The sequence below is a fragment of the Poecilia mexicana genome, unplaced genomic scaffold (genome assembly GCF_051168715.1).
Source record: "Poecilia mexicana isolate PSO_F unplaced genomic scaffold, ASM5116871v1 scaffold_11, whole genome shotgun sequence".
Taxonomy (NCBI): Eukaryota; Metazoa; Chordata; class Actinopteri; order Cyprinodontiformes; family Poeciliidae; genus Poecilia; species Poecilia mexicana.
In genome coordinates, this window is record NW_028263380.1 from 6,626,883 (window position 1) to 6,652,629 (window position 25,747).

The 25,747-nt window shown below is 40.9% G+C and overlaps 1 protein-coding gene across 1 annotated transcript in view; it reads right to left on the reverse strand.

Annotated features, from left to right (window-relative positions):
• Positions 1 to 25,747, reverse strand: part of LOC106922638 (growth factor receptor-bound protein 10-like) — a 56,817-nt gene that overhangs the window by 24,336 nt on the left and 6,734 nt on the right. The window contains exons 3-5 of the mRNA XM_088010105.1: positions 21,755 to 21,848; positions 14,333 to 14,603; positions 12,902 to 13,025 (exon numbers count right to left, since the gene is read on the reverse strand). Of these exons, the coding sequence (XP_087866231.1) occupies positions 12,902 to 13,025; positions 14,333 to 14,603; positions 21,755 to 21,848 (489 nt within the window). The remainder of the gene's footprint in view (positions 1 to 12,901; positions 13,026 to 14,332; positions 14,604 to 21,754; positions 21,849 to 25,747) is intronic.

A 25,747-nucleotide genomic window follows, 5' to 3' on the forward strand; every position in this document is an offset into this window, starting at 1 on the left:
AGTCGGGACGAAAGCTCTGCAAAGTTTAAAAAGAAATAAAATGACTCAAAAGGATTTAAAATGTAAACTGCCTGGGTAAAAAATAAAAACACAAAACATCACCAGGAGCAAGAGCAGCGACACAAAGGCACACTCTGAAATCCAAAACAACGTCACTGCACTTTTTCTGCCCTCTGCAAAAGCCCAAAGGCTGCCTCCTCTCTTCCCACATGCCCCCCGACAAGAAAAAAAAAAAAAAAAAGTTAATGTATGACGCATGAGTTTTTGTTTGAGGAAACTTTTAAAAACACTAAACCAAGAAAAAGAAAAGAAAAAGAAAAAGCATGCTTCCAAACTGACACTCGGTCGCTTCTGGAAAGCCCGACACAAGCCTCAGAACAGAAAACTGGAGAAGAAACACACACTCAACACACACTCACACACACACACACAGGTCCCTTACCTCCACAGCCTGTAAGAGGCAACAGTCTGGAGAGCAGGATGGCATTTTCACACTGAGACGCTCTCCAGTGACACGGAGGGACACAGAGGGAGGGAGGAGGAAGTCAGGAAGGGAGAGAGAGAGGGAAACTGAGCGAGGGAGGAGAGAGAGAGAGAGAGAGAGAGGAAAGGAAGGACAGATTGGCGAGGCAAATGCAGGAGAGGTAACGGGGGCGGGGGAGAAAAGAGAGGGAGAGGAAGTGACAGAAGAAGGACGAAAGTAAAGGAGAGACGGAGGAGGCTGCCCGTTGTTCCCGTACTGAGCTGCGAGGAGCGGTATGAGCAGTCGCTCCTTTCCTCCTTCTCCTCCTCCTCTTCCTCCTAGTGGATTAACCCAGAGTGGGATTTTTTTTTTCTTTAACCAGGGAGCTGCTACCTGTCACGTACTCTCTTATCTCCAGGGTTGTGTTTCATCCACCTGATCCCCCCCCGTGTCCAAAAAACTATCTCCGTCAGCTCCTTTTACTGATGGCGCCACACCATCTCTCCCCCCTCTTTTTAAGACACGCCCACCACTCCTCAAGCACACATGCAGACGAGCTCAAACTACCGAGCCAATCGCAGGACGGAGAGACTCATCCCTTATTCTTCTGCATCTTCTGACATTTCCTTTGAGCGGGCTTGACGGTTTCAATTTCTAGCCCCTCCCTTTGCCTCCTGTCCTCTTCTTCCTCCTCCTCCTCCTCCTCCTCCTCAGCTGCATGTGAAATACTGGGCAGAAGTGTTAGGGCCATAGAAACATGTGTAATGCACACCGACAGCTTGAACATTCACGAGAAAAGAAAAAAAAAGAGGGAAAAAGAAAAATTTGAAGTGGGAACTAATTGGATGCGGAGGCGAACGGATAACGTGCCACGCGTTTGGGGCGAAACTGGAAGGGTCAAGGAAGAGCTAAACAGTTGCAAAGAGGGGGGGAGAGAAAGAGGAGTGGAGAAAAAAAGATCTATGGAGGAATGTCAGTAATGCAATACTGAGTCATAATCAGGCTCATGTGTAGAGAGCCCAGGCCAAACCCAGCTGGCCCCTAATACAGTGTGCGTGAGAACTTTGAGGCACACACACACACATTCTTGAAAGAGGAAGACAAAATGTAAACTATGAAGACCATCTGCAGAAGGGTTTTTGTTGTGTGTGTTTTTTTATTTTTGCCCCCCCCACCTTTTTTTCCACATTAGTGTTGGACTTTTCCTCCTGACTCATGCTGCAGCTCCTGAGAGAGCTGGGCTCCTACCGACTACATGGAGTCACGCTTGTGCAGGGACATTCATGATGAGACGAGCGGGTGCAGGAAGCGATAACGAACATACCGCGTGCGTCACAAGGAGCCAACGTCTTCCTCCTTCTCCATCTGCTTGATTTCTGGTCCGCTCTCATTTCCCCCCCTGCTCACATCTCCATTTGATTTGTTAAATTTTGTTCTTTTAAGGAATTTATGTAATGGACCAACTCAAAAGATGGATAAGATGTTTTTATAGCAGAGAACTTCAAAGCAGCGCTGGGTCTGAAAGCCACGTACAACGCTTTAAGAACCTCGTTCAATTTATCATCTGAAAAGGGAAGAAGAAGCGTCGCAATTCACCAAGACATGACGGGAAGGCAGGATGAGAAGAGCATCAATCAAGAAAGCAACAGTAGTGATTCTGCTATCATAGCACATCATAAATCTGGCCTTCATGGAAGCCTGAAAAAAAAAAAAAAAAAGCCATTTTGGAAAAAAGTTTGGATAAAGTTGAGCAAAATTCTGGGAGTTTTAAAAGTTTGAAGCTTTCTATTGGAGTTATCAGGAATTTAAAGGGGGGGGAGAGAAAGATTTTAAAATAAAGACTGGATTGTTGCAGAATATGCCAATTTTAGCATATTCTGACTAAAACACCAAAACTTTACGCATATATAATCAATGTTATTCCACAATCAACACTGCCTGCTGCAGGGGTATTGAGGCCAAACCCCACACACACACTGTGCTTTTCTTCATCATGATGTCTAAGACCATGAACAGCACCTCCATGCTGATTACAAAAAAATGCAGCAAAAATATTGCAATATTTAATATATATCCCATGTATTATATTAGTGTTTAGCTTGTAAACATCTGACAAGTGTCTGTTTATGACTAAATATGTTTGCTTATCTGTGGATATAATAGGTTTTCTTAAATGACATCCAATTCCTAACAAAACTCACATAATTCTCATGGATGTTATTAAAGTCTGAATATTTCTGAATTTCCCTCATCTTATCTTCTGAACATGAAACCATTAGTGTGTAGATCTGCAAAGCTGTGAGAGACATAACCTAAAAGATGTAATCGTAACTAAACGGGGTTCTTCAAAACCATATTTTCTGTCAAATTTTAGAAATGTGTGCATCTTTTTCATTCCTCCTCACAATTATGCACTACTTTGTGTTTGTCTGACACATAAAATCCCAATTCAGGACACTAAGTCTAGTAAATGTAACAGGATAGAGTGTGAAAATGTCCTAGAGGTAAAACATATTTTTAGCTCTACTATTATTATACGTTTAAAACTAACTCACCTTGCCTCGTTTCTCCCTTCCCCCCTTCCTTCTCTTTTTTCCCTCCACTTTAATAGTAAAGGGTGAGAGGTGAAACGCTAACAGGGTTTATTGTCTCCTATGCCACTTATGGCAACACACACACACACACACACACACACACACAATTGCAACATATTGGATTGAGGGGTTACAAGCAGACACCTGCGCACATATGACCAAACACACACACTATGGGTCAGAGGTCAAACACAGTAATCTGCACCTGGGTCAGAGCCACTTGCCCAAGAGGTTTATGAGCCCCTAAACCTCTTTCTCTCTCTCCTTCCCTCTCACACACGCACACATTTTTACACAGGCACAGACGTATCACAATTGATCTGGTTGTTTTAAGCCGGAGCCAGCCTCTTCCTCAGTAACTCGAGCTGCAGAGTGAAAAAGACTTCTTTACTCAGTGGATGACTCTGCACACCGTCTGCTTTTCTGTATATAAACACTGAACGCAGCCAGCAGATAACCTCTCCAACAGCTTTGAATAAACAAAAGCTCGGCTGCCTGCAACTAACAATTACAAGATGTTGTGGAGGTTCAAACTACATTTTTTTTCTCCCCTAAAGCAAAAGAAAAATGCAAAAGAAAAGTTAAAATAAGCAAACAAGATTTGGAATATTGAAACAAAAATGTCAACGTTTTAGATGTCACTTTCCAGGTCTTAACTTTATTGCAAGTTTCTTAAAAATGCCATCATGGCTGTCTGAGCTGCCAAAAGGGGACTTAAAGCTGCAATATGTAACTTTATGAAATGATTGATCTGCTCCACCTATTCCCATCTGAAGAAATCTGAAGTTTACTTATCCTGAACAAAAAACCAATCAGAGTCAGGAGGAGGATCTTAACGCTGTCGATCCTCCCTGGGAATGTGCTGCTAAATGTGCAAATGGCGGAAAAACAAGTCACCGTTACAGGAAGATCGATTATCCGCTATGCTAACTAGCCTTAGCATTCATAACAGGCTCTATTAATGGGGAGAAGTTGTATCATAGCAGAAATCAAGAGGAGTTTGAGGGTTTGGAACAGCGGTGTGCAAATGGTCATGATTGACAGCATTAAGACCCGCCTCCTGGCTCTGACTGGTTGCTTCTAATTAGCACTGGGAGAAGTCAGAGAAGCTTGATTTTTTTCACAGATAATTTCTCTCGTACTATGATGTCACTAAATAGTGACAGTTTCAACAAATATGTAAAAAACATCTTTTATAAAGTTACATACTGCAGCTTTAAGCATTGAACACAGTGTGAAGTTAAAAGTTAATTGAACTTGAAATGCATTTTTAGCTAATGATTCTCCTCAAGTCCAAGTGGCGCCTGAAGTCTGAACACTAGAGAACCATTCTGGGCAGTAAACACATTCAAATTCAGCCGTCACTGATTCTATATTTCTATAAAAGTTTTCCGCCACCTGGTGCTTCTCTTGCCGAATCTCTATTGCCAGTATTTGACTTCCTGTTAGCAGTTGGACACTCTGGACTCTTTTGCAGCATTGTCTGTGTTTCATGTCAGTGAAAGTTCTTCAGATTTCAGGCCAGTCAGAGCTGATTACCACTGCAGAGCCGCCAAACTCAATCTCACTTCACCAGAGCGGCGCCTCAATGAGGAGCTCAACTCCACATGACCCGACACCGTGAGATTCTCATCAACTTTGAAAATATACAACGCGAGCCAAGTTCCACTTTTAACCTTATTCCCCTGATGTAATCTTGTGCCAATATTAAAACAAGATTTAATACAAATTTAACAACTTTCATTGAAATTGAAGAAAACTCGTCTTCACAGTGACTACAAGAGATGCAGAACCCAAGAATACGTTAATATCCATTAACCTAGCATGTAGGTTACACAGATATTTGTAGTTTGAGTTTTTTTAAATGCTGAAGTTAGTTAAAACAGAGTACGTTTGACTAGTTGTTACCTTTCAACACTAAAACCATATCTTCATTTCACTTCAAATTTAGCTCTTAGTGATGCGACGTCTTTCAAATACCGATGGGGGATCCATTACCAAGACCTTTACAGGGGCAGTATTATGTATTTTGCAGGCACATAGTGATATTTTATAACACAATCAAGACACTGCAGTCACTCTAAAATGTTGTATATATCAAATATGACTTAAAATAAATTAGATTTTGTAATTTAATGCTGTGAAATTGGGCTTCTGTCTCTTAAAAACTCCTCTCTTATTGAAACTCCACCTTCAGGAAGTCATCACAACAAGGCTCCTCTATTAATCCTTTAACAACGTTTTACCAACATTTTACTGATACATAGCTCGTATAATGAGCTCCACAGATATGCAGTTCCACCAGGTCTTTGCTAATTGCTGCTGGCTAGTCTGAAGGAGACAAGTGGGGGAGGTGCCCAAGCTTGGAAACTGCAGCTCAGAGGAAGAGCTGCATCTCAAAGGTGGGGCTAGGTCCACCTAGACGTTTTACACACCTGAACGGTTGCTACAGGAGGTTAAAGGATTTCTCAAACACGCATTAAAGAATCAAGGCAACACCCCAAGTATGATTTTAATGAGGGAATAACTTTATAAAACAATGTATAGCTCAAAAAAGTAGATTCTACATAATACTGCCCCTTTAACGATCCTCGCTTCAAAAAGTCCAGACATCTCCTGTGTGTGATCACGAGTCAGACAAAATGTAAGGTTGAATCGCTTCGTCAGATTAGTCGTGATGAAAAAATTGTCAACTAATTTAGGGAGTTCAGGAAGCCTTCTTTAGAGGTTTCCCAGAGATCCTTGGGTAGACCTATGTATCCGATGTAGTGGGATGTCTGGACCTTGACCCATTTACCCCATGACCCAATCTCAGATAAGATGAAACCAACAAACCAATTAATAGATCAACAGTGTAGAAAGATTTAATGTTTCTCCAAGGCTGTGGGAGTCTGAGTACAAACAAGATCTCTTAGGACTAGATCATGCAAAATGTCAAAATGTTTCTTGTCAAAGAGTTATGGAGTTGCTGCTATTATGAGACATGCAACCCTGCCAGCATGCCTAGGTGGGCCCCATATGGGGGAAAGGAGGGCTGACATATGGGTCCCATATGGGTTTGTCCGCAGGTTCCACGGTGGCCCCACATGGGTTTGGCCATGTAGGGCCACAGCCTACGTGGGCCCTACATGGGCCCTAAATGGGCATACCCATGTGGGGCCACCGTGGAACCGGCGGACGAACCCATATGGGACCCATCTGGTCTGCCCTCCTTTTCCCCATATGGGGCCCACCTAGGCATGCTGGCAGGGAAGTTATTATTATGAGCCCCAGATGTAATGGTGTTTCTTTGGAGCTTGACAAGCTGTTGTGTCTATATTGGAGACTTTTACTTGAACAGAAAGTCAGCCTTAAACAGAGACGGATTAAAACGAGGTACGAACGATTTTTGAAACGCAGAGGGATTACCATTACTGGCTAGTGATAACTGCTAGCCTCCAACTGGAACAAGATACACCGACTAGATTAGATTTTTAAAATCACAGTTGGTGATTTGTGAAACTTTTTACTTTGTGAAAACAACAAAAGAAATGGAGGATTTAAAGTTTTCCCCAAAATAATTAAAAAAAACCTAATATGATGTATAATCTCATGAGCTGGTTATATTGTTGCACAACTACTATGTAGCTAAAAATGATTTCCCAGGCTCCTTTTGGACCAGCATTCAACTTTATCTTCTTGCAAAGTCATGGAATGTAAGGGGGGGGGAGTAAAAAAAAAAAAGTCTGCGGTGCGGTTAAGCAGCAATTACTCTAACAATCCTTAGAAAACACTTTCAAGTTGCATCATCACATTGCAACTCTGCAAAACATTTTGTGCTTGGCAAAAACTACAAAGTCCCAGCAAATCTTTATTAAGCCCACAAACACAAGCAGAAATAATTACTCCGACCTGCATGTCAATCTGCACCAAATCCCCCCACAGTCAGATTACATCTCATTAACAGGTAATGATGGAAATTGTTTGTGGTAGATTACACAGTGAACTAATGGCCATCCAGCTAACTGTACTGAGCGACTGTCTCTGAGCGCGCAGAGACACGGACGCGAACATGCACCTTGACTGATTGCAGTGGGTCAGCAGACCATTGCGTGCAGAAATACATCAGCTGACCTCAAATCAAAGGGGAGGCAGGAGTCCCTGAAGAGTGTGGGTCTTGGAGCTTTCTTCTTATTACACAAGATTAATCAGCGCTTAAGCATATTTCTTTGAAGACAACTAATAATAGGACACCAGAGAAACCATTACATGGAAATTTAGTATAAAGTAGAGCAATAAGCACAGCCTCCACAGTCACATTAAGATGTTTTTTCCCCAAGTTGATTACTGGAATACAGGAGCTTACAAAGTTATTTACTCTACATCAATCTGGTTGGTCTTTTGTTACCAACCTGCAGCATGAGCTGTGCCTTTTAAAAATAGCTCAGACAATAAAGTTAAATTTAATAGTTTCTGAGCTCTGACCACTTAAAGTCCAGTGCATGTGTTTTGAGGCCGGACTCAATACATTTGCTTTTCTTTCTTCTTTGCTAAATATCTGATGGATCTGTCCAACGCGGTATCAGGACTAACCAATCACTCAGGAGTCAAAAAAAAAAAAAAAAAAATCAGAAAACATTGAGATCATGTGTTTAGCATCTAGAGATGGGCTCCAAGCGACTTAAAAAGGAAAATGTTTGCACCAGACTCTTGTTGTTTTATTTAAGGGTTAGAGTAAAAAGAGATACATTTTCTAATTACTTGAGAAAAATGACTGCTAATAACTACTAAACCTCACAACAAAACTGTGCTTTGACTTGGTCTATCACCTGAAATCCCAACAGAATCCATTCAAGTTATTAGTGATGATGTGAACATGTGAAAAGGTTCAAGGGTTATAAACACCTTTCCTCTAATCTTTGTCTGACTTTACAAGCAGCAATTATCTAAAAATCAAACCGCAGAGCAAATAATGGACAAAAAACCCCATCCAAGAGCGTCCATCCCTAAGGAGGTCAGAGGTCAGGGTCAGCTGAGGAGCAGTAAACCAGAACCTGGATCAAGTTCAGTGTCTTGCTCAAAGCTACTTCAGAGGAGAGCAGGGAGGCCTGCTGATCCACATGGCATTCATCCAAATCATCTGCTTGCGACTGAGCGTATATTTAACTGCTGGGTCCAACCCGCTGACCCTGATGTTGATTATACTGTCTCTGGCCACAAATAAAAGCTCGAGTTGCGTTACAGCCACGGTGCCAAAGCAAACGCATTTGCTCAACGATGACAGATGGGACCTGACCAAATCCCTGTGAAAGGCGGGGGAAAACACGGCTCGAATGAATGTTGCAAGGCTGGCACAGGCTGCATGGGAAACGGCCTTTAGAATTATTAACCATGAGAAACGACTGCGAAGCCCCGACCAAAGTCAATTTAGGACTTCTGACAGAGACATAATGTCAGCCTGTTAGCGGATCTTCAGAACAATATTCACAGCGACAGCCCGAGGAGAAAAACACCAGAGAACCGTCAGCTGATCGTCCCACGGCACATATGTGTGACTCGTCTGCATTCATATGCTCCTCCTGCTCCAAGGCATGCATCATTTACAGACCTGCATATATTCATATGTATATGTTCTCATAACACCTACACAGGTTCTGTATGCCAGCTGTTCGCTTACATTTAACGCAACCGAGCACCGCATCGCTACAGCAACGGCACGTCAGAGTCAACCTGTTATGCAGCATTTAAAGGGGCAGTATTATGTATTTTTAAGGCACATAGCGCCATTTTGTAGTACGATGAAGTAACAGTTACCTTCAAGTTGATATAAAAATGTACATATCAAATATGACGTAAAAGAAATTTTAATTCCAAATATAAAGCCTTGAAATTGGGCCCCTGTCTCTTAAGAAACTCTTGCTCTGTCTGAAAGGTCCGCCTTCAGGACGCCGTCACATCACTCCTTTATTAACCCTTTAATAATGTTTTTACAAGTGTAGCACTGAGAAGTAACTTGTATAATGAGTTCCTCCAGGTGTTTGCTAATTGCAACTGGCTAGTCTGAAGGAGCCGAGTGGGGGAGTCATGGGAGAAGGCTGCTGTGTGAGGCAGAAGCTCGGAAACTGCAACTCCAAGGAGGTGTCCCACTAGGTGTTGCTCAGCTGAATGGTTTCCATGAAGATTGGTTGCCATGGAGATTAAACAATTTCTCAAACATGCAGGAGGGAATCAAGGCAACAATCCAGGTATGTTTTTGAATAGGAAATAACATTAGAATCGTCAGTTTTACATAATACTGATTTGATTAGTGATGGATTTATCAGCTCAAGACGAGCCGATGCTCATTTTGCGCATTATCCTATAAAAAGTAAACGCACCATGTCAAGACACGCAGTACGCTATGAAATAAACATTATCCTTAAAGTCTACACACCACATAAAGATGTTTGTTCCTCAAATCCAGGGCAATAATCAGAACTATTAGTGTTAAGTAAGCAACCCTTACCCTTAGCAAGCTTGCACTCAATTTTATGAGTAAATATACAGAATTACGTCCAACAATCCATTTTTATTTTAACAAGAGAGCTTTAGCCCGGTTTGTCCCATAACCGTTCTGATCTGTACTGACCACCAGTGCAGCAGAAGGAGCTGCCAGACCGCGTGACAGGAACTCACAGAACGACCTGTGAAAATAAGTCCCAAGGCAGAGACATTAAAAAAGCAGTGTGCGTGGCTGAGCTACTTTTGCTTCTGAAAAGATGAAAACCTATTTGCTCCTTAGTGTTTCATCACTTGAGACGTGCAGCTTACACAGATTGTAGCTTGTGGCCACGTAATTTCAGCATTAGCAGAAACTCACAAGTCGTGTGTTGGGTTAGCGTGAAGTCGACTGGTTGTTTTATTTCTGAAAGTGTGGTGTGCAGATGTCCCAGCAATTAATGTGTGCATCCGGGCAGCAGTCCTCAACACCGTCCTTTATGTTTAGACGAGTCCCTGCTCCAGCACAGCTGATTGAAATGATTGTATAACGAACCCCAAGCACGCCATCAACTGGGGTTTATTAAATTAGTCAAAACTGAAACTTTTCTGCTTGACGTTTTCCTGTTAGTAAACCCTTGATTCAACATTTTTTGAATTCCAGATTTTTCCAGGAAACCTTCCGGTGTTCAGTCCTTTATGTTCATAATTAGATATGAAGTACAAACTTTTACAGTAAATTTAGGTAAAAATGTTTTTACAGCAGGAAAGCGCAAGTATGAGACCTGACAGAAAGCAACACAAACAAAGAAGGAAGGCAACGAGGAAAAGAAAAGGGGTGGACATGAAGAAAGAAAAGGAAAGAGAGAGAACACAATTCAGGAAAACACCAAGGCAAAGAGACAAAAAAGAAGAAATGTAGGACATGAAAAAGAAAGGAAGGAACAACAGAGGTTGACAAGGAAGAGAGAACAATCTTGTAAGAAAGACTCCAGGAAGGAAGGAGTAAAGGATGAAAGAATAGAAGAAAAAGAGGAGGAATAAAAGGGAGGAAGGACAAGGTGAAGTACACCAGGAAGGGAATTAAGAGTTAAAAAAGAAGATATTTTTTTCATACTCTTCGAGACATGGAAAATACAGATACTTATTTCCATGCTTGTTCTTAGGCTTGAGTCATGAATTAATATTCCATAAATAAATTGGGATAATCTTGTAATCCCTTAATTTTCTGCTCCTCCTGTGTCAAAGAACCTAAAATCATATTTGTCTGATATCATCAACGATCATCGTAGTAACATTTTGAATTTAAACAAACAAAAAAAAAGATACTGTTTGCGTCAGTATCTGGAAAGATGATTGGTACGGGCTAAAACTGGAACTGAGGTCACGCCTGGCCCGGTACGAGGTCCGTCTAGTTCTGACCGTCTGTCAGGCGCTCAAGCAACGCCCTGTGACGCGTCGCACCAGGCAGATCTGCTCCGTGCAAATGGAAACATTTACAAACTTATTGTTAGTCAGCCTGCAGAACAACTTGTGTCCCAACTGGACTGTTCCTTCTGGATGCTTCACTCAGGCTCCATTTATTTTATGAAGGAATCTGCATCCCATAGCAATCCACATAACCATTTTAATCAATCATTGTTAACTAACGTGGTGGGAGAGACGTTTCCTTAAATAAGCAACATTCCAGATCCAAATATGATGCATTTATCAGTTGAGCTCCCACTTTTTAGGCTTAATCTACTAAAATGTTTTCATCACTGTTCTGTTAATGATAAAAAATGCCACTACATTTCCACTTTTCTGTCATCACAATGCAAAAATGCAAAATTTTACCAAGTAGTTTTTGCCCAGCTTCTAATGTAAATATTTTAGCACGCTTGAAATAAGACAAAACTAACTTATAAGTAACTTTTCAGCCAGATATTGGAGTTTATTTTTAGTCAATAATTCCTTAATTTTGATGAAAACCTGCTACCTCTATTGGCAGATTATTTCACTTATCACAAGAGGAAAATGTCTTATAAGTGAAATATTTCTGCCAATCCAACTACTACTCTTTCATCAATATTAAGACTTAAAACAAGCTCCTATATCTTGCTAAAGAGTTACTTCCAAGTTAGTTTTGTCTCATTTCAACTGTACTGAGATATTTTCCCTGGAAATTAAACAAAAACTACTTGGTAAGATTTTGTGTTTTTGCAGTGCAAGCAGAGTTCAGTACTATACAGTCTGTGCTAACTCAGTTGTGTTACATAAAAATGGATATAAAAATATGCTGCACTCAGCTGAATGGTTAAATACACATCTAATGGAAAATGCTTCCCTGTTTGGACACATGGGATAATAGTTAAATGGACAAAATGTGGACATAATGAAGATAATGTGGAAAAGACATGAGGCAACATTTAGTTCGCTGTCAGCCTCACATGGACACAAAGGATTCATTGTGCGAAATGCAGACTTGCTTTGTGACTCCAGACCTTGTGAGATGATGTCAACAAAATGTTAAAATAATGCTTTTTCTTATCACGTATCTGTTATAGCACATCTGGGTAGGTTTGTTAGGAATAAGTGAGTGACCATCTAAAATAAGTTGTTGTTCAGGGTGGGCATCCTGAAAACATCTTTGAGACGGATGGAACATTCCTGGAACAGGCCGAACAGGAGGGCAGGAAGGGCAAGACTGTGACACACACACACGGACGCACGTATGCACGCACACACACACACACACACACACACACACACACACACACACACATTAACGCATACAGCCAGGGTAAAAGCGTGTGAACTGAGGAAATGAATGTGTCCTGTCAAATCCGGCAGACGGATTCAGGAGGTTCAGGGAGATCCGACTCGAAGACGTTCCCATTCGGGTCGTCGGCTCGGCAACGGAAGTCTGCACTCCGTCTGGGGCATCCTGGAGACACGGCTCACCTTCAACCCCAGCGAAACACGTCTCTGTGTTTGTGTGTGCATGATTGATAGTGATGACACCGCAGGAGCGAGCGTGCGCGCGCACACACACACACACACGCACACGCACACACACACACACACACACACACACACACACACACACACACAGGGTCAGATAACCCAGGGTCAGATGTGGTGTCAGGAAAGAAAAGCGTAGTGTGAAGCCAAAGTCAACACTGACTACTTTGACCTGAGACTATCGGGTCACTCAGCTGATTTCTGAACGCTTCTAGATTTACGTCCACACAAACTCTCTGCCCTGTTACTGATCAATCAATATTATAGGAAGCCAATAGGGAGGGAAATAACTAAGGCTTGTAATACGTTCCTCCTCTTCCTGGTTTGTGATTCGATGTTTTTAATGTAAGGAGAATAAAGGATGTGAAGGTGAAGGTGTACTTGCATGGCTGTCGGAGGTCTGAATTGGGCTGAGAATGGGGGATCCTGCTGGGCTGCACAGCTCCGGAAAAGGGTTGGGGATGGCGGGCAGGGAGGCGGGACGCAGGTGCTGCTCTTCCTTTAGGCACCTGCAGAGGGAGACAAATACATTTATGTTGTTGCCCCAGAATGAACACATAACTACAAAGAATAAAAGCCTGAACACTGAATGAACACTAGAATGTGAGAACAGAAATTATTGGCACATTAAGAGCACAAAACACAAACCTCTGTGTATTTTAATGTGATGGGGAAAAAAACGTAGAAAAAAAAACAAAATTAGCACCAAATTGACTCCATCTGTGTGGTTTAATATTAGTATAAATAGAGATATTTGGTGATGGATGTTTGTCAAAAAACATACAGCATCATGAGAAAACTGCAGACCCAGTTAAGTCCACAAATTTAGCCTTTATGCAAGAAAAACAAGCCACTACTGAAAGAAACTATAAGAAGTTCACCTTGCATTTAGCCACAGGCCATGTAATGTAGAGGATACAGCAAACAGATGATATGGTAAAATAAGACTAAACTGTAGCAAACAAGCATGAAGCCAACACCACCTCAGCTCAAACACAACATCGTCACGGTGAAACACGGTGGTGGAGGCATCATGGCATGGGTTTGATTGAACAAGTACAAGGAAGCTTGTAAGAAGTGATTAGAAGAAAAATACAAGATATAAAAGACTTGATTGAAGCTTAATGTCATCTTGCAGGAGGACAGTGACCCAAAACACACAGCCAAAGCTACAAAGGAATAATAACAATAAGTACTAAATTCCACTTAGAATATGTTAAAAAAATGACTTGGAAACTAGATGTTCACAGACGCTTTCCATTCCTCCTGAATGAACTTAAGCAAACAAAGTCGCTGGATAAGCAAACTGGTAGATACAAAATACTTGCAGCTGGATTTGCAGCTGCAAGCTAATAAATTTTAAAAACCATTTATAATTTTATTCCAGCTCACAATTATGCACAACTTTGTGTTGCTCCATCATGTAAAAAGGCAATGAAATGCACTGAAGTTTGTGGTTATAAAGTGGCAAAATGTAATGTGTAAAAAACTTACTGCATGTTCAGATTTCATTGAATTTCGGGTTTACGTGTTGTTGTTTTTTTTTTTTAATTGACTTCAGGAAAGGAACAAAACTGAATTCTGTACCTGATTTAGCATAAAATAAATTCTGTGTATTTTTTTTTTTTGCAGTAAATCCCCTTTATCTAAATTTACAGCTGAATTTGACCTTTAATGTACCAAGGAATACATTAAATACATCTCCTTTCCTCTCCTACGGAGAGGAAAGGAGATCATTTCTGGAAGCTGCCAGCTCTCCTCTAATTGTGTGTAAAGTGGTCAGATCCACACAGAGCCAGAGGCTTGGTGTGTTTACCTGACAGCCTGGATGTGCATGGGCTGAGAGTGCTTCAGTCCTTCCCTGGCGGGGGGCGAGGGCCGCAGGGGCGGGGTGTGGCGGCGGTGGACCTGGCCATGTCCCAGATGGGCAGCGTGGTGGTGGTGGTGATGCTGGTGGTGAGACGTGTGCATGTGACCGTTGTTTAGGAGGAGTGCCGTCTCTGCCTGCGTGGATGGCACGCTCTCCACAGAGGAGTTCATGTCATTCACCAGCTGCTCCAGGTCCACGTCGTCATCTGTGGAGGCAGCTGGGTTGTAGGAAGAGAGAGAGAAGAAGAGAGCAAGAAGTGAGAGGCAGCGCTCAACACAGTTGTACCCCTCCACTCTATTACATTCCTCATTAAGAGATTAACCAAGGTAACTTATAACAGGCCAAAAAGGTTCCTTACCTAAAGATATGTTGTAACAAAAATCACCCCATGTTTTTATCACAAGCAAAAGTTTTTCCAAGGGAAAAGGCAGAAGTGCACTTCAGCTTGTATGAAACTGCAATGTAGCGCCTTGTTACCCAGAGCGATGACCATTTTATAATCACTGGTCAGCTCAACTTATGGTGGCCAATAATCTTCTATCGATCTAAAAATAATACACCCCAGCCATGGTTTTTGCTATGTTTACTAAATGAACTTTCTGGTTCATGTAGTAGAAATGTAGGTTATCTAACATTGTGTTGTCTAGCATTACATCTTCTTCTTCCACCTTTTTTTAAAAGTGCATTTTTGTAGTGCTGTGTGTTTTCGTCGGAGGTTTTTGTGTTGTCTCCTTTTGTGGTTCTTATTGCAGCGCCGCCACAGGCGAGGAGGTGAACAAGTTTTTCAAAGGGTTTTGATCATGTGACAAGGTGCGAACCGCATCAGCTGCTAATGTAACAAATGTTGCAATTTTGGTCCCCAAGTGAACCAAGTCTCAGGTGTAAAAACATCCAAAGTTGGATTTTTCATCTACCTGGATTACCTAAAAGGTTTGTCGAGTTCACTTCATCTGTATAAAGTCTAACATTTAAAAAGACTGATATATCTAACAAACTGTGGTGGTTCCAACCAGAAGCCACAGTGCAAACCAAGGCGGTATGAAATGTGAAGGATCATCACTGAACCGTTTTTAATTAGCTAAAGTCCTCCAGGGATTTGAGAGGCCAAGTGTCAATGAACCTCAGAGTTGAGCAACGAGCAGATTATCAGCTACACTAAAACAATCAGTGAATTCCTCATGTCAGGAGATTTCTCTAAGATTTAAAGGAAGGTTTAGAGAAAGAAAAAGTGTAAAAGCAGGATAGAAAACAGTTCCCCTCATTGAAAAGAAAAAACTTCACATTAAACCCTCTTTAAAAGTCCTAACTGCCCCCTCTGAGTGTTTCTGCATGTGTTTGTGTATATGTATGCGTCTAAAGCCCTTCAGTCCTAAGTGAGTCCCACCCCAACACCGCTCGGAGGATTCCAAACATTCCTGGAGGAAGAAATTACTGAGCTCTGGGAGCGTTAACTAGTCCGCTCATTGCACACGGTGGCTTAAATGGTCAGGACGAAGCAGAGCAGCAAAACACCACACACACATGCACACTTCAGAACAAGGATGGGACACCACGTGCAATGTGCAGCGCACACCAACACGTGCTTTGGATTATACAAGTTTTTTTTTTGTTTTTTTTTTTTAAAGAAAACACTGTGCTGTGCTTTAGACACATGGCGAACACAAAGAGCAGAAGGGAATCTGCTGTTCCAAAAAAAAACAGGAGTCGTCGCTCATGTTTGGATCACAAAGAGGCATGGCCTGACAGTCCAGCACACACAAAAAGCACAGTCTGGGACAGAGGGTCAAGTGATGTTCAGGTTCATGAGTGGGACAGGAGATGGGTGTGTGAGGGGCCAGAGGATAAGGGGGGCTAAAACCGGAGAGCAGAAAACGACCAACGTGCTTCTTATGTAAAGCTTACTCAAGCTTTACCATTTGATTTTAGATTAGATCGATTTTTACAATCAACTGTTGCCATTTTATTGCTTTTTATAATCAGACGTTATGTAATGATTACAAAAAGTTATCCTGTTTAATCAAAAGTTTGAAACCAAAACACAAATCTTCCTAGTCCCAAAAGTAAGCATGGCTCTGGGAAAGCAAGTGTTGCGTTAAATAAATCTACAGCACCAATGATGTAAAGCCGCCATCACATGGTTTCTTATGATGTCACATATGTCAGGGCAGCCAACTGTGGTTTCTCTGTTTGGGTTTCCAATTCCCAGTGAGAAAACAATAAAAACGTCTTTTGAAGTTGGAATTCTGACTGGGAAATTTGGAGTTGGCCAATCAGCTCGGGGTTTTTAAAAAGATCAACATGGTTGCCATTGCATACAAAAAGTAGTGAAAGTTACCAAAACCAAGTATTTATTGGTACTTTAATCAATTTTTAAATATGCTTCAAACATAGAGCTGTGAAATATTTACCTATGCATAAGTTCCTTTTGTTTTCAATCAAATTAAATGGGTAAAATGTACTGCTAGCTGCTTGTTCTGTACAAATAAGATGCAGCACCAAATCAAATACCAAATCCCAATATTTCCCAACTTGCAACTAAAGTGTGCTCAACTTGAGTGTGATGCAACTCCTGGCTCTAACTGAAATGCAGCATAAAACACAGTTTAAATGCCACAGATGTAGTGAGAAATTTGGTTGGTGGCTTTTTTATCTTCAATTTACCATTTCTAAACATGAAGAAATAAAGTGCATTGTGTCAATCAAGTGGAACTAAATATATAAAGTTATTGTCTACAATGTTTACGGTTTTGAATAATGGATGTGAATCAAGTTGAGGATTATAAAATATACAGTTTGAATGAGTCTTAAAATTTCCCCATATTATCTTTTACAGTCATTCCAAGCATTTAGCATGTTCGGTTCAGTGAATCTTCTCTGGTGTAGACAAAATGTCTGCATGGCATACCATGAATGAAATTAACATTATTATTGGGTCACTGATGTGGGTACCAGTGGGGCATTGGCATGAACGGGAATCCTTGAATGATACTTTTGTACATCAATGAAACACGAGACAGATGCATAAAAGTGTGACAGGATATAAATAAAGGGATTTTTAATATCTTTGGCTAGCTATCCACACCGACATGCTTTTATAGTGCAGGGAGACAGCATAAGTCAAGATCAAAGAACTCAACAGTGAGTCCTTTGTAGCCACTAATGGGATGAATGTTCAGCTGAGCACAAGTCCATCCATCAAAAACTTTAATTGGCACCAACATATTCAATGGATTCAATATTATGGAGTAAGTTCCAAGAATAAAAACACTCAAGTCAGCTGCAGAGGAAAAACATCTGGATTGTAAACGCCTGTCTTTGCTATCAACCTGCAGCAATGAGCCACGATTAGGGTAATTTTAGTCCATGGAAAATACTGGCAGATTTTTATCAACCGGGGCCTTTTTGGAGCAGCAAGCGTTCGCTCCTGTCCAGGATCGCTTTTGCTGGACTTAATTGAAAAATAAGCAGCTGCTGCTGGCGAGCTGAGATTTCCGTGGGCATGTTTTAAAAGTGTAATTCATCTGCGTCTTGGCAAAACATGGGAACAAACCCTTAAATCAATATTTTATGTCCGCTAATACGGAGATCCCACACCACGCACACGCTTCCAGGTTTCAAGGATTTTAATCTGTCTTTTCACTTTTGCAACGGCCCTTTATCATTTAGCCTACCAGAGTCTTAAATAAAAAAAAAGCAGTCTTGTGCAGCTTTAGGAGGATAATGATGGTTTCATTGGCATTCCTCTCCCTCCTCCTGCGGCTGGCTTGGCCAACTCCACTGTTGGCTTTGCACAGGGAGCCCAGAGGACATATAGAAAGAAAATGCCTTCTTCTTCTTGTCCATTTACTTTGACCTGGAATGTGAAGGACTTGCTGCAGCTGTCTGGTTAGCATCTGACAACAAAACATGCCATGCAAAAGTGGATGGTCCATTCCTCTAGGATCTCAAAATACACTAACCCAAACCCACAAAACCCAGCAATTATTGATCCCCAACCACTGTCTAGAGGGCAGCAAGGAAAGCTGGAGCGTTTTCATTACGAAACATAAGGATAGTAGTTAGAATTTGCGTAAATCTTATTTATTTGTTTTGCTTACTTAAAATACTTAACTTATCTATTGTGTTGCAGGTGGTGCATTTTGGCTTCGCTGCCAAAAAGCATGTTGTCAGGTTATCAGGAAGACAGATGGGGCTATCATAAACGAAGGGCACGCAACCTGAGCCGATCTAAATATAAACCAATCCATTAGTGAGGCTGATGTAAAGTGTCTGAGTTGTGCAAGGCCAAAACGTAACTTTATCCGAGTGACTTTGACTCGAGCCTTTTCACTCAAGCCCGTTCTGTAATGTGCAAAACTTTATTGAGGAGACTTCCACTTGTTTTCAATCATTCATGGCTGCTGTGCAGTGTTGAAGTCCACGAGATACAGCATTTTAAATAGAAAACAGAGGGTTTTTTTGTCCAAGTAGAGATATCATCTTTATTTTATTCTATTTTATACAGGTTTTAAACCTTATAGATACGTAGTTGTACACATGCTTTTAGAGTGGATAACAGGAAGATGTACATAAATAATAAGTAACATTTGATGATCAATTTATGAAGTTACTCTAATTCCATAGGTACCAGCAATGCGAGATCTTTCTGATCTCTCTGTTCCTTAACTTTTTTAGTTCGATACTGATAACCCTTTATGAACACACACAGACTATATTTGAAGAAATATATGTTTTTCAGAGACATATTTAACACTGCATGAAGAGTAGCGCTAAAAGTGTTTAATTCATAAACATGTTTATGTGCGAAAGCGTTACCTGGCACTATGGGAGTTTGATTTTAACTGAGCTCTCCAGTCCCTGCTCAACTCCCAGCCATCTTTGGCATGTTTTGTCGAACTGGCGAAGGAGAAAATTGACTTCAGGGCATAAGAGAAGTCAAATACACAACAGTAAAGTAGCTCCGTTTGATCTGAGATAGGGTCAGGGTCGTTTAAGTTTGAAACGTCAAGTCCCTTTCGTATTGCACTTGTAAATTCATTAAACCCCGTTTTACATGGACTGCTGCCTCAAATCCAGTACCCTGATGCCAGTATTGTGTGAATATTAAACAACCTCTCGAGGTAGAAAAGCCCAAAAATGTTTTATTCTTTATGTAATTTTAATTAAAAGTGATGAAAACCTGTAATAGCAGATCAGAGTTTTACAAAAAACAGAGACAGGAAATTGTCCAACGAAGTCTGATGGGTGATCTATACTGTAAACCTAAAACAAGGACAAACACTATCAGCTGTAACTTACTGGGATTAAAAAGACATAATTTTACCTCAAGTGCAAGATATAAAAAGATCAAAGATTAAAATATTGCTGCCTCAAAGAATAAAAATCATATTGCAGATATTTAACCATTAAGATTAGCAATTTAATGCTCTGATGTGCTTCATTTTTTCACAATATTTAAGTTTTCTTGAACAAGCAAGGAGCTAAATAAATATAAATCATCTCATGTGTCTGCCTGTTGGAGTAAGGATCTGCTTTACCTTCCTTAATCCTCTTCCCTGCCAAACAAGCCTATACCTGCATTGCCATGACTTAATTTTATTAGACTGATTTATGTAGTTTGCATTATCACAATTCCTCATAATTATGATTTACGGTGAGATTGTGTGTATACGGGGAGGCGTTGTGAAAGAAAGGGGTGTAAACAACGTCTCCATATGGTGAGCAGAGCATGAACTGATGAAGGGAGACGGTTTCCTAGATGGTGTAAAAGTTGGGCAATTAGAGTGAGGGACTTCTAGGAAGTCAGCGAGCGTTAAGTAGGCCATCATCTGTTCAGCTCCATGAAGACAGCAATCAAAAGAGGAGATGATGTGTGAAAAATGGGCAGAACAAAAGCTGTAGGATAATGGAGCAACGTGACAGAGGAATATTTTGCCTTTCAAACTTCTTTACTGCATGGCTCAATAAAAAATAATAATACTAAAACAAAGATTTATAATCATGTTTTCTGCAAAACAGCAACTATTTATTGGGTTGCCTTTGTGCATCTGCATCTGTGTGAGTGAGTCAGCCTCTCTTCGGTTTTAAATTAGTTTCAGAATGCTAAACCATTGGAGGAATAGTTTCCACAACAGAAATTTTAATATGAGGATCTTTTCCAGCCCTTATCAATGCAGTACACTTACCTCACACTAAACACATATGTGGAAAATTAGAACCATTTGTTTTGTATCGTGACCACAAAAGCTGGAACATAACTTTTCCTAGTAAATCTGCCTGTTGGCATACTTTATATGCAACTGTACAGTACTCTACCCAATCTAGTTAGATTTAAGTGTTTATTACTAAACTGGTAATCCATGTTGTGCAAAAATAGCACTAAAATGGGCAGGTTTGTCAGAAAGTAGGGCTTTCAGAGAATGATGAGCTTCAATAAGCCCTTTAATTAAACTTGAGGAACAACTGAGTGCAGCTCAAAGCAACAACATCCAACAATATGAGCTCTGCGAGTGAACAGAGGAGGTTAGGGCAAAAACCAGCTGTCTTACACAAGGAAAAATGTATGCATTTCATTTCAAAGTAAGCAAAAAACTGATTTGTCTGCTATGTAAGCACCATGTGGTCACACTGTTGCATGTTTGTGTAGTGCCAACCTAATGCTGGGTTTGTTGACTTTGTGACCATTGTGCATGAAAAGGGGCATAAACCTTGTTGTACTTTGAAAGTGACAGAAGTAACTTTCTTAAATATTCTCCTCTTGATGCATGAAATCAGCTCCTAAGTCAGCTACATTTGAAACAAATCATCTCATTTACTAAATATAAGCAAATATTAAACATTCTCAGCAGTGAAACATGAATGCAACCTTTTTGACTGATGATTGGACTCAGATCTGTTTTTGTGTTACTTACTTAAATGTTCTATAATCTACATTTTTCAAGTGTGTGTTGTAACTTAGAGCAGTCTGGAGCTCAACTTTGCCAGAATAACTTTTTAAAATTATGATTATAAAAGCTGTCCGCTGATGCCTGACTAAGCTAATTAAGAGATAAAGTTATTTGTCAAAATTTAGGTTAGTGGAATCGATTTTCTTGTACAGGGAAATGAATAAATTAATGTAAATTTACTCATTTTTAAACTTGAAATTTGGAAGATGTGAATTAGAAATCTGTGTTATCTGAACGTTGAACTAGCTCTTGTTAATTAGAACAACACTGGATCTAAGTGTGTCCTACATTCATAAGCATATTGAACCAAATCAGTACATTGCGCCCAGTTAGTTGTGTTTCAATCAGTTTTCACGTCAAATGTCAAAAAATGATAAATGGGGTGCTACAGAAACAGATGTGGAGGAGAGAGAGGCGTTACCATGGTGATGTGGCGAAGCTTGACTGGCTGTGCGCTGAAAGCCGGAAACGATCAGCTCCTCAGGCCGGTGGGAGGAGGTGCGCTCCATCCTTTCCTGCCCAAAAGAAAATGTAAATCTTTAATTTAAAAGTGAACGTAGTCAAACCACACCCTTAGGATGCCGGAGGTTTTCCTGAAGGATGAAATACCACGAGTTCAAATGGTTGAGGGGCTCTGCTCTCCAGTAACGTCAAGCCATATGTTCATGCTAACCCCATGACCCTGCTGACCTCTAGCTGTCACTGCCACCTCTGTCCAATACAAACATGAAGCACATCCTGCAGAGTTCAGGTTTCATCAACATAAGACAAAAACAAACAGAACATCCACAGCACTGTCACACATCTGGGGACACAACGTCACGTTCCTTAGCACACCGGCTAATCCGAAACAGCCTTGAGGCGAGAAAGCTGTCGGAGAGAAACAAAGGCCCAAAAGCCAAATTTGAAAATCTTCCCTTTTCCAGGAAAAGGAAGAACGCGGAAGCGTTGCTTCCAGGAACTGCTCGTGGCCAGGAGTCCTGTTGTGCGTGCACACACATACACACCGGCTCGCATCTCCCCTCTGTGCTTCGAAAACATCCATAAATGCCAGAAGCTAGATTTATAGCTCTGAGAAGCAGCAGCCAAAAGCTTTCCAAGGAAGACAGCTTGGCTGCTGGGCCTGTGGTCTGACTGCGGACTTTAGCTAGGGCTGAGGTACAGCACCTCCTCTGAACTCCCACTGAAAACCAGCTGCAGCAAGCAAATGTGCACAATTTATACTTTAAACGTATAACAGTATCTTTAGAAATTATCACAAAATATGAAAATGTTTATTTAAAAAAAAAAAAACATACCTCTACAGGTATATCTTGATAGTACTGCCCAGTCCTGCACCAGCCTGCCTCCTCCAGGGCACAAGGCAGTGACTGTGTGGACTGTGTGGGGTTTGAGGAAGAACAGCATTCTGGGTCCAGTAGGAGTCATCAGTAGCAGCACTGTTAACTACTGCTAAAAAGACCCCTTAACTCGAAGCGCTCTTGCTGTAAGAGTCAATTATAATGGCCGCATTTCCCATAAACCTTCACAATGAACTCTGATGCATTTTGACTGACGCTGCAGCTTTAAGGACCCAATGAAACAGCAATGAAGAGGTTTTATGTCCAGATACATAAGTAGCAGTACCTGACAATTACAAAATTATCTTTTAATAAGAGTGTTTTATGTTCTTTTTAAGTTCATTTACTATATATATATATATATATATATATATATATATATATATATATATATATAATTTTTTTTATTTTATTTTTTTATTTTACTACAACCACACTCATTGTAGTGATCAAACTGCGGAATCAGAGAAATGATGAACATCATGGAGAAGCCTCAATGTTGTAATTTGATCAACATTGAATTTCCCTTTGGGATTTCTAAAGTATTTTAAAATTAAATTTAATATACAGTGATCCCTCGCTATAACGCCGTTCACCTTTCTCTGCTTCGCGGATTTTATATACAAAAAAAATATACAAAAAAAAATATATATACGTAATATAGATTGGCCATTCAGGAGATGGAAACTGAAACATTGAATGCCTGCTGAAAAAAACTGTGGCCGGAGGCTCTGCCGTGGATGCAGCTGTGAATCTCGTGGGGCAGCTTGGAGGAGACGCTTTAATGACATGACTCCGGATCACATTAATGCCGTGATTGATGCACACGCACATCCGCTGACCTGAAAACAGGTTTTGTTCTTTGGTTTCAATGTAGAGTATTTAATTATGCTCTGTAATAGTTGTAAAAAAATAAAGGTAGCTACTTCACGGATTTCACTTATCGCGCGTTATTTTCAGAATGCAACCCCCATGTAAAACGAGGGATCACTGTAAAATGAAACTTGTTTTTTTGATAGGGTTTATTGCAACACACAGGGTCCATTTGCAGTCATTACCAATCAGTATATTTCTACTGGGAAACATTGAACATGACCAGCAAAGCTGATAGTAAAAGTAGTCTTTAGTACTTGTGTTTAAGAAGTCATTACTATTTTGGATCGACAAAATTTAATCCATGGTGCATAACTAATGAGAGCTTATAAACTTTTTCCCCTACAAAAACTACACACTTGGATGTTTGGAAATGTTTCCAGCTGTGTAAAACAAAAAGCCACGCGCCACAAGTGGCATGTCTGATAAGTGACCAACTCCAGCAGCATGCTTGAGTTGGTCGAGCATGCTGCTCAACCAACTCACCCGCTAATAACATGTTAGGCTTGTGTTCCTTTAAGAATGTTAAAAAATTTTATATCAGTCTCCACAAGAAGAGTGTTAATTAGAAAATTACCCCCAAAATTGAGTAGTGGTAAGAAACAAAGCAAGAAAAATGAGGGTAGACACATTGAACATAGACACAAGTAAAGACGGTACACGGAAAAAAGACAGAAATCAGAAAACAAGAAGATAAGGGAAGAGTGGAAAGTAGAAAATACATAAGAATACAACATTTAAACAGATGGGATAAGGAATAAAGTCTGAAAATAGAAACATTGTTCATACTTTGAAAATACTGAAATTAATGTTAAATTGCTCAGCCTTTCCTCTTTCTTTCCTGAACAACTAAAGTCACGACTCAACGAAGCTGCGAGTCAAAATGTTTTGGTGTTGTGTAACGTGAACAAATACATATTTCCAAATGTAAACTTACCCACAAAAAGATGAATTTGCAAAGAGAGAGAGAGAGAAAAGAAAAAGATTTACAGCCGACTCAATCTGATACATCTCTGGCACTGCTCCAAAGCTCTCACTGAGACACACACGCACGTGCGCGCGCACGCACACACATACACACGCACACACACACACACACACACACACACACACACACACACACACACACACACACACACAGGAGACGGGAGTGGAGCAGTGCCCAGATTCCCAAACATCCCCGGCGTTATGTATAGCATTATGTAAGTTCACACAGGAACGGCTCATTTGCTCCTTATCTATACAAACTACACCCAGAAAAAAACTCCACGGGGGGGCTGGAGGGAGAACATGCAGTCTCATCTCAATTGGCAAACTTCACACAAGAACACACAGCAACGTTATAGCCAGCTTCTTTCTGTTTAACAACTTAAATCTGCTTTTTTTCCCTGCACTAGATGTAGGATGGAGGAATGTTTTCTGTGGAGACTCAATTCACTATTCACTGCGGTCTTACTGGAGCAAAGACTCCTTCCTGGAAGCTAAAGAGAACCAATCCAACTTAATGTCAGCTCAACAGGAGCTCTGCAGTCCCACGGTTTGGGCTAGCAGGAGGCTCCACGTTTGTACCTCCACCCGGAGGAACAAGGCGGCTGACGTTACGTCACCTCCTTCATCCCCCTCTGAGTCGCAGCGAGACGTCACAACGTCAATCCCAAAAGCCTGTCACAAAACAAAGTCCGCAGCTTGTTAATGGTGTTTGTTTAGCAGTTCTATTTATAGAGCACACAATGCCGTTCAACCAAATTCCTTAGGTTACTGGAGAGTTGGAGAGGAGAAACCCCAAGCGGAGGAACAAAGGGCTCATTCTGCAAGGAGTTGGACACTGGAAGTGGGTCTGTTGTGTTGCAGAGACGCCATATTTCACCGAACCAGACTGAGAGACCCCAACCTTGAGGCAAGAGGCCTTGCTACTGCACACATGGAGACCTTAAGAGAGGTTTGCAGAACTCTAATCAAGAGGCTGTCCTTTTATGCAATCCATAACTTAACTGTTACGGCTCCCGCATACTTTATCCGTATCCAAACAGACGATGGTAGTCGCGGGATTTTGCGCACACCTTTCGTACAATGGCACAGACCACCTAAGACACACCGCTCCCGCTTACATCAGGAAAATCACAGTCTAGACATTGCAATTTCCATCCAGGAGTTATTAACCATTTGCCAATCATTTTATAACAGTAGCTACTTAGTGAAGA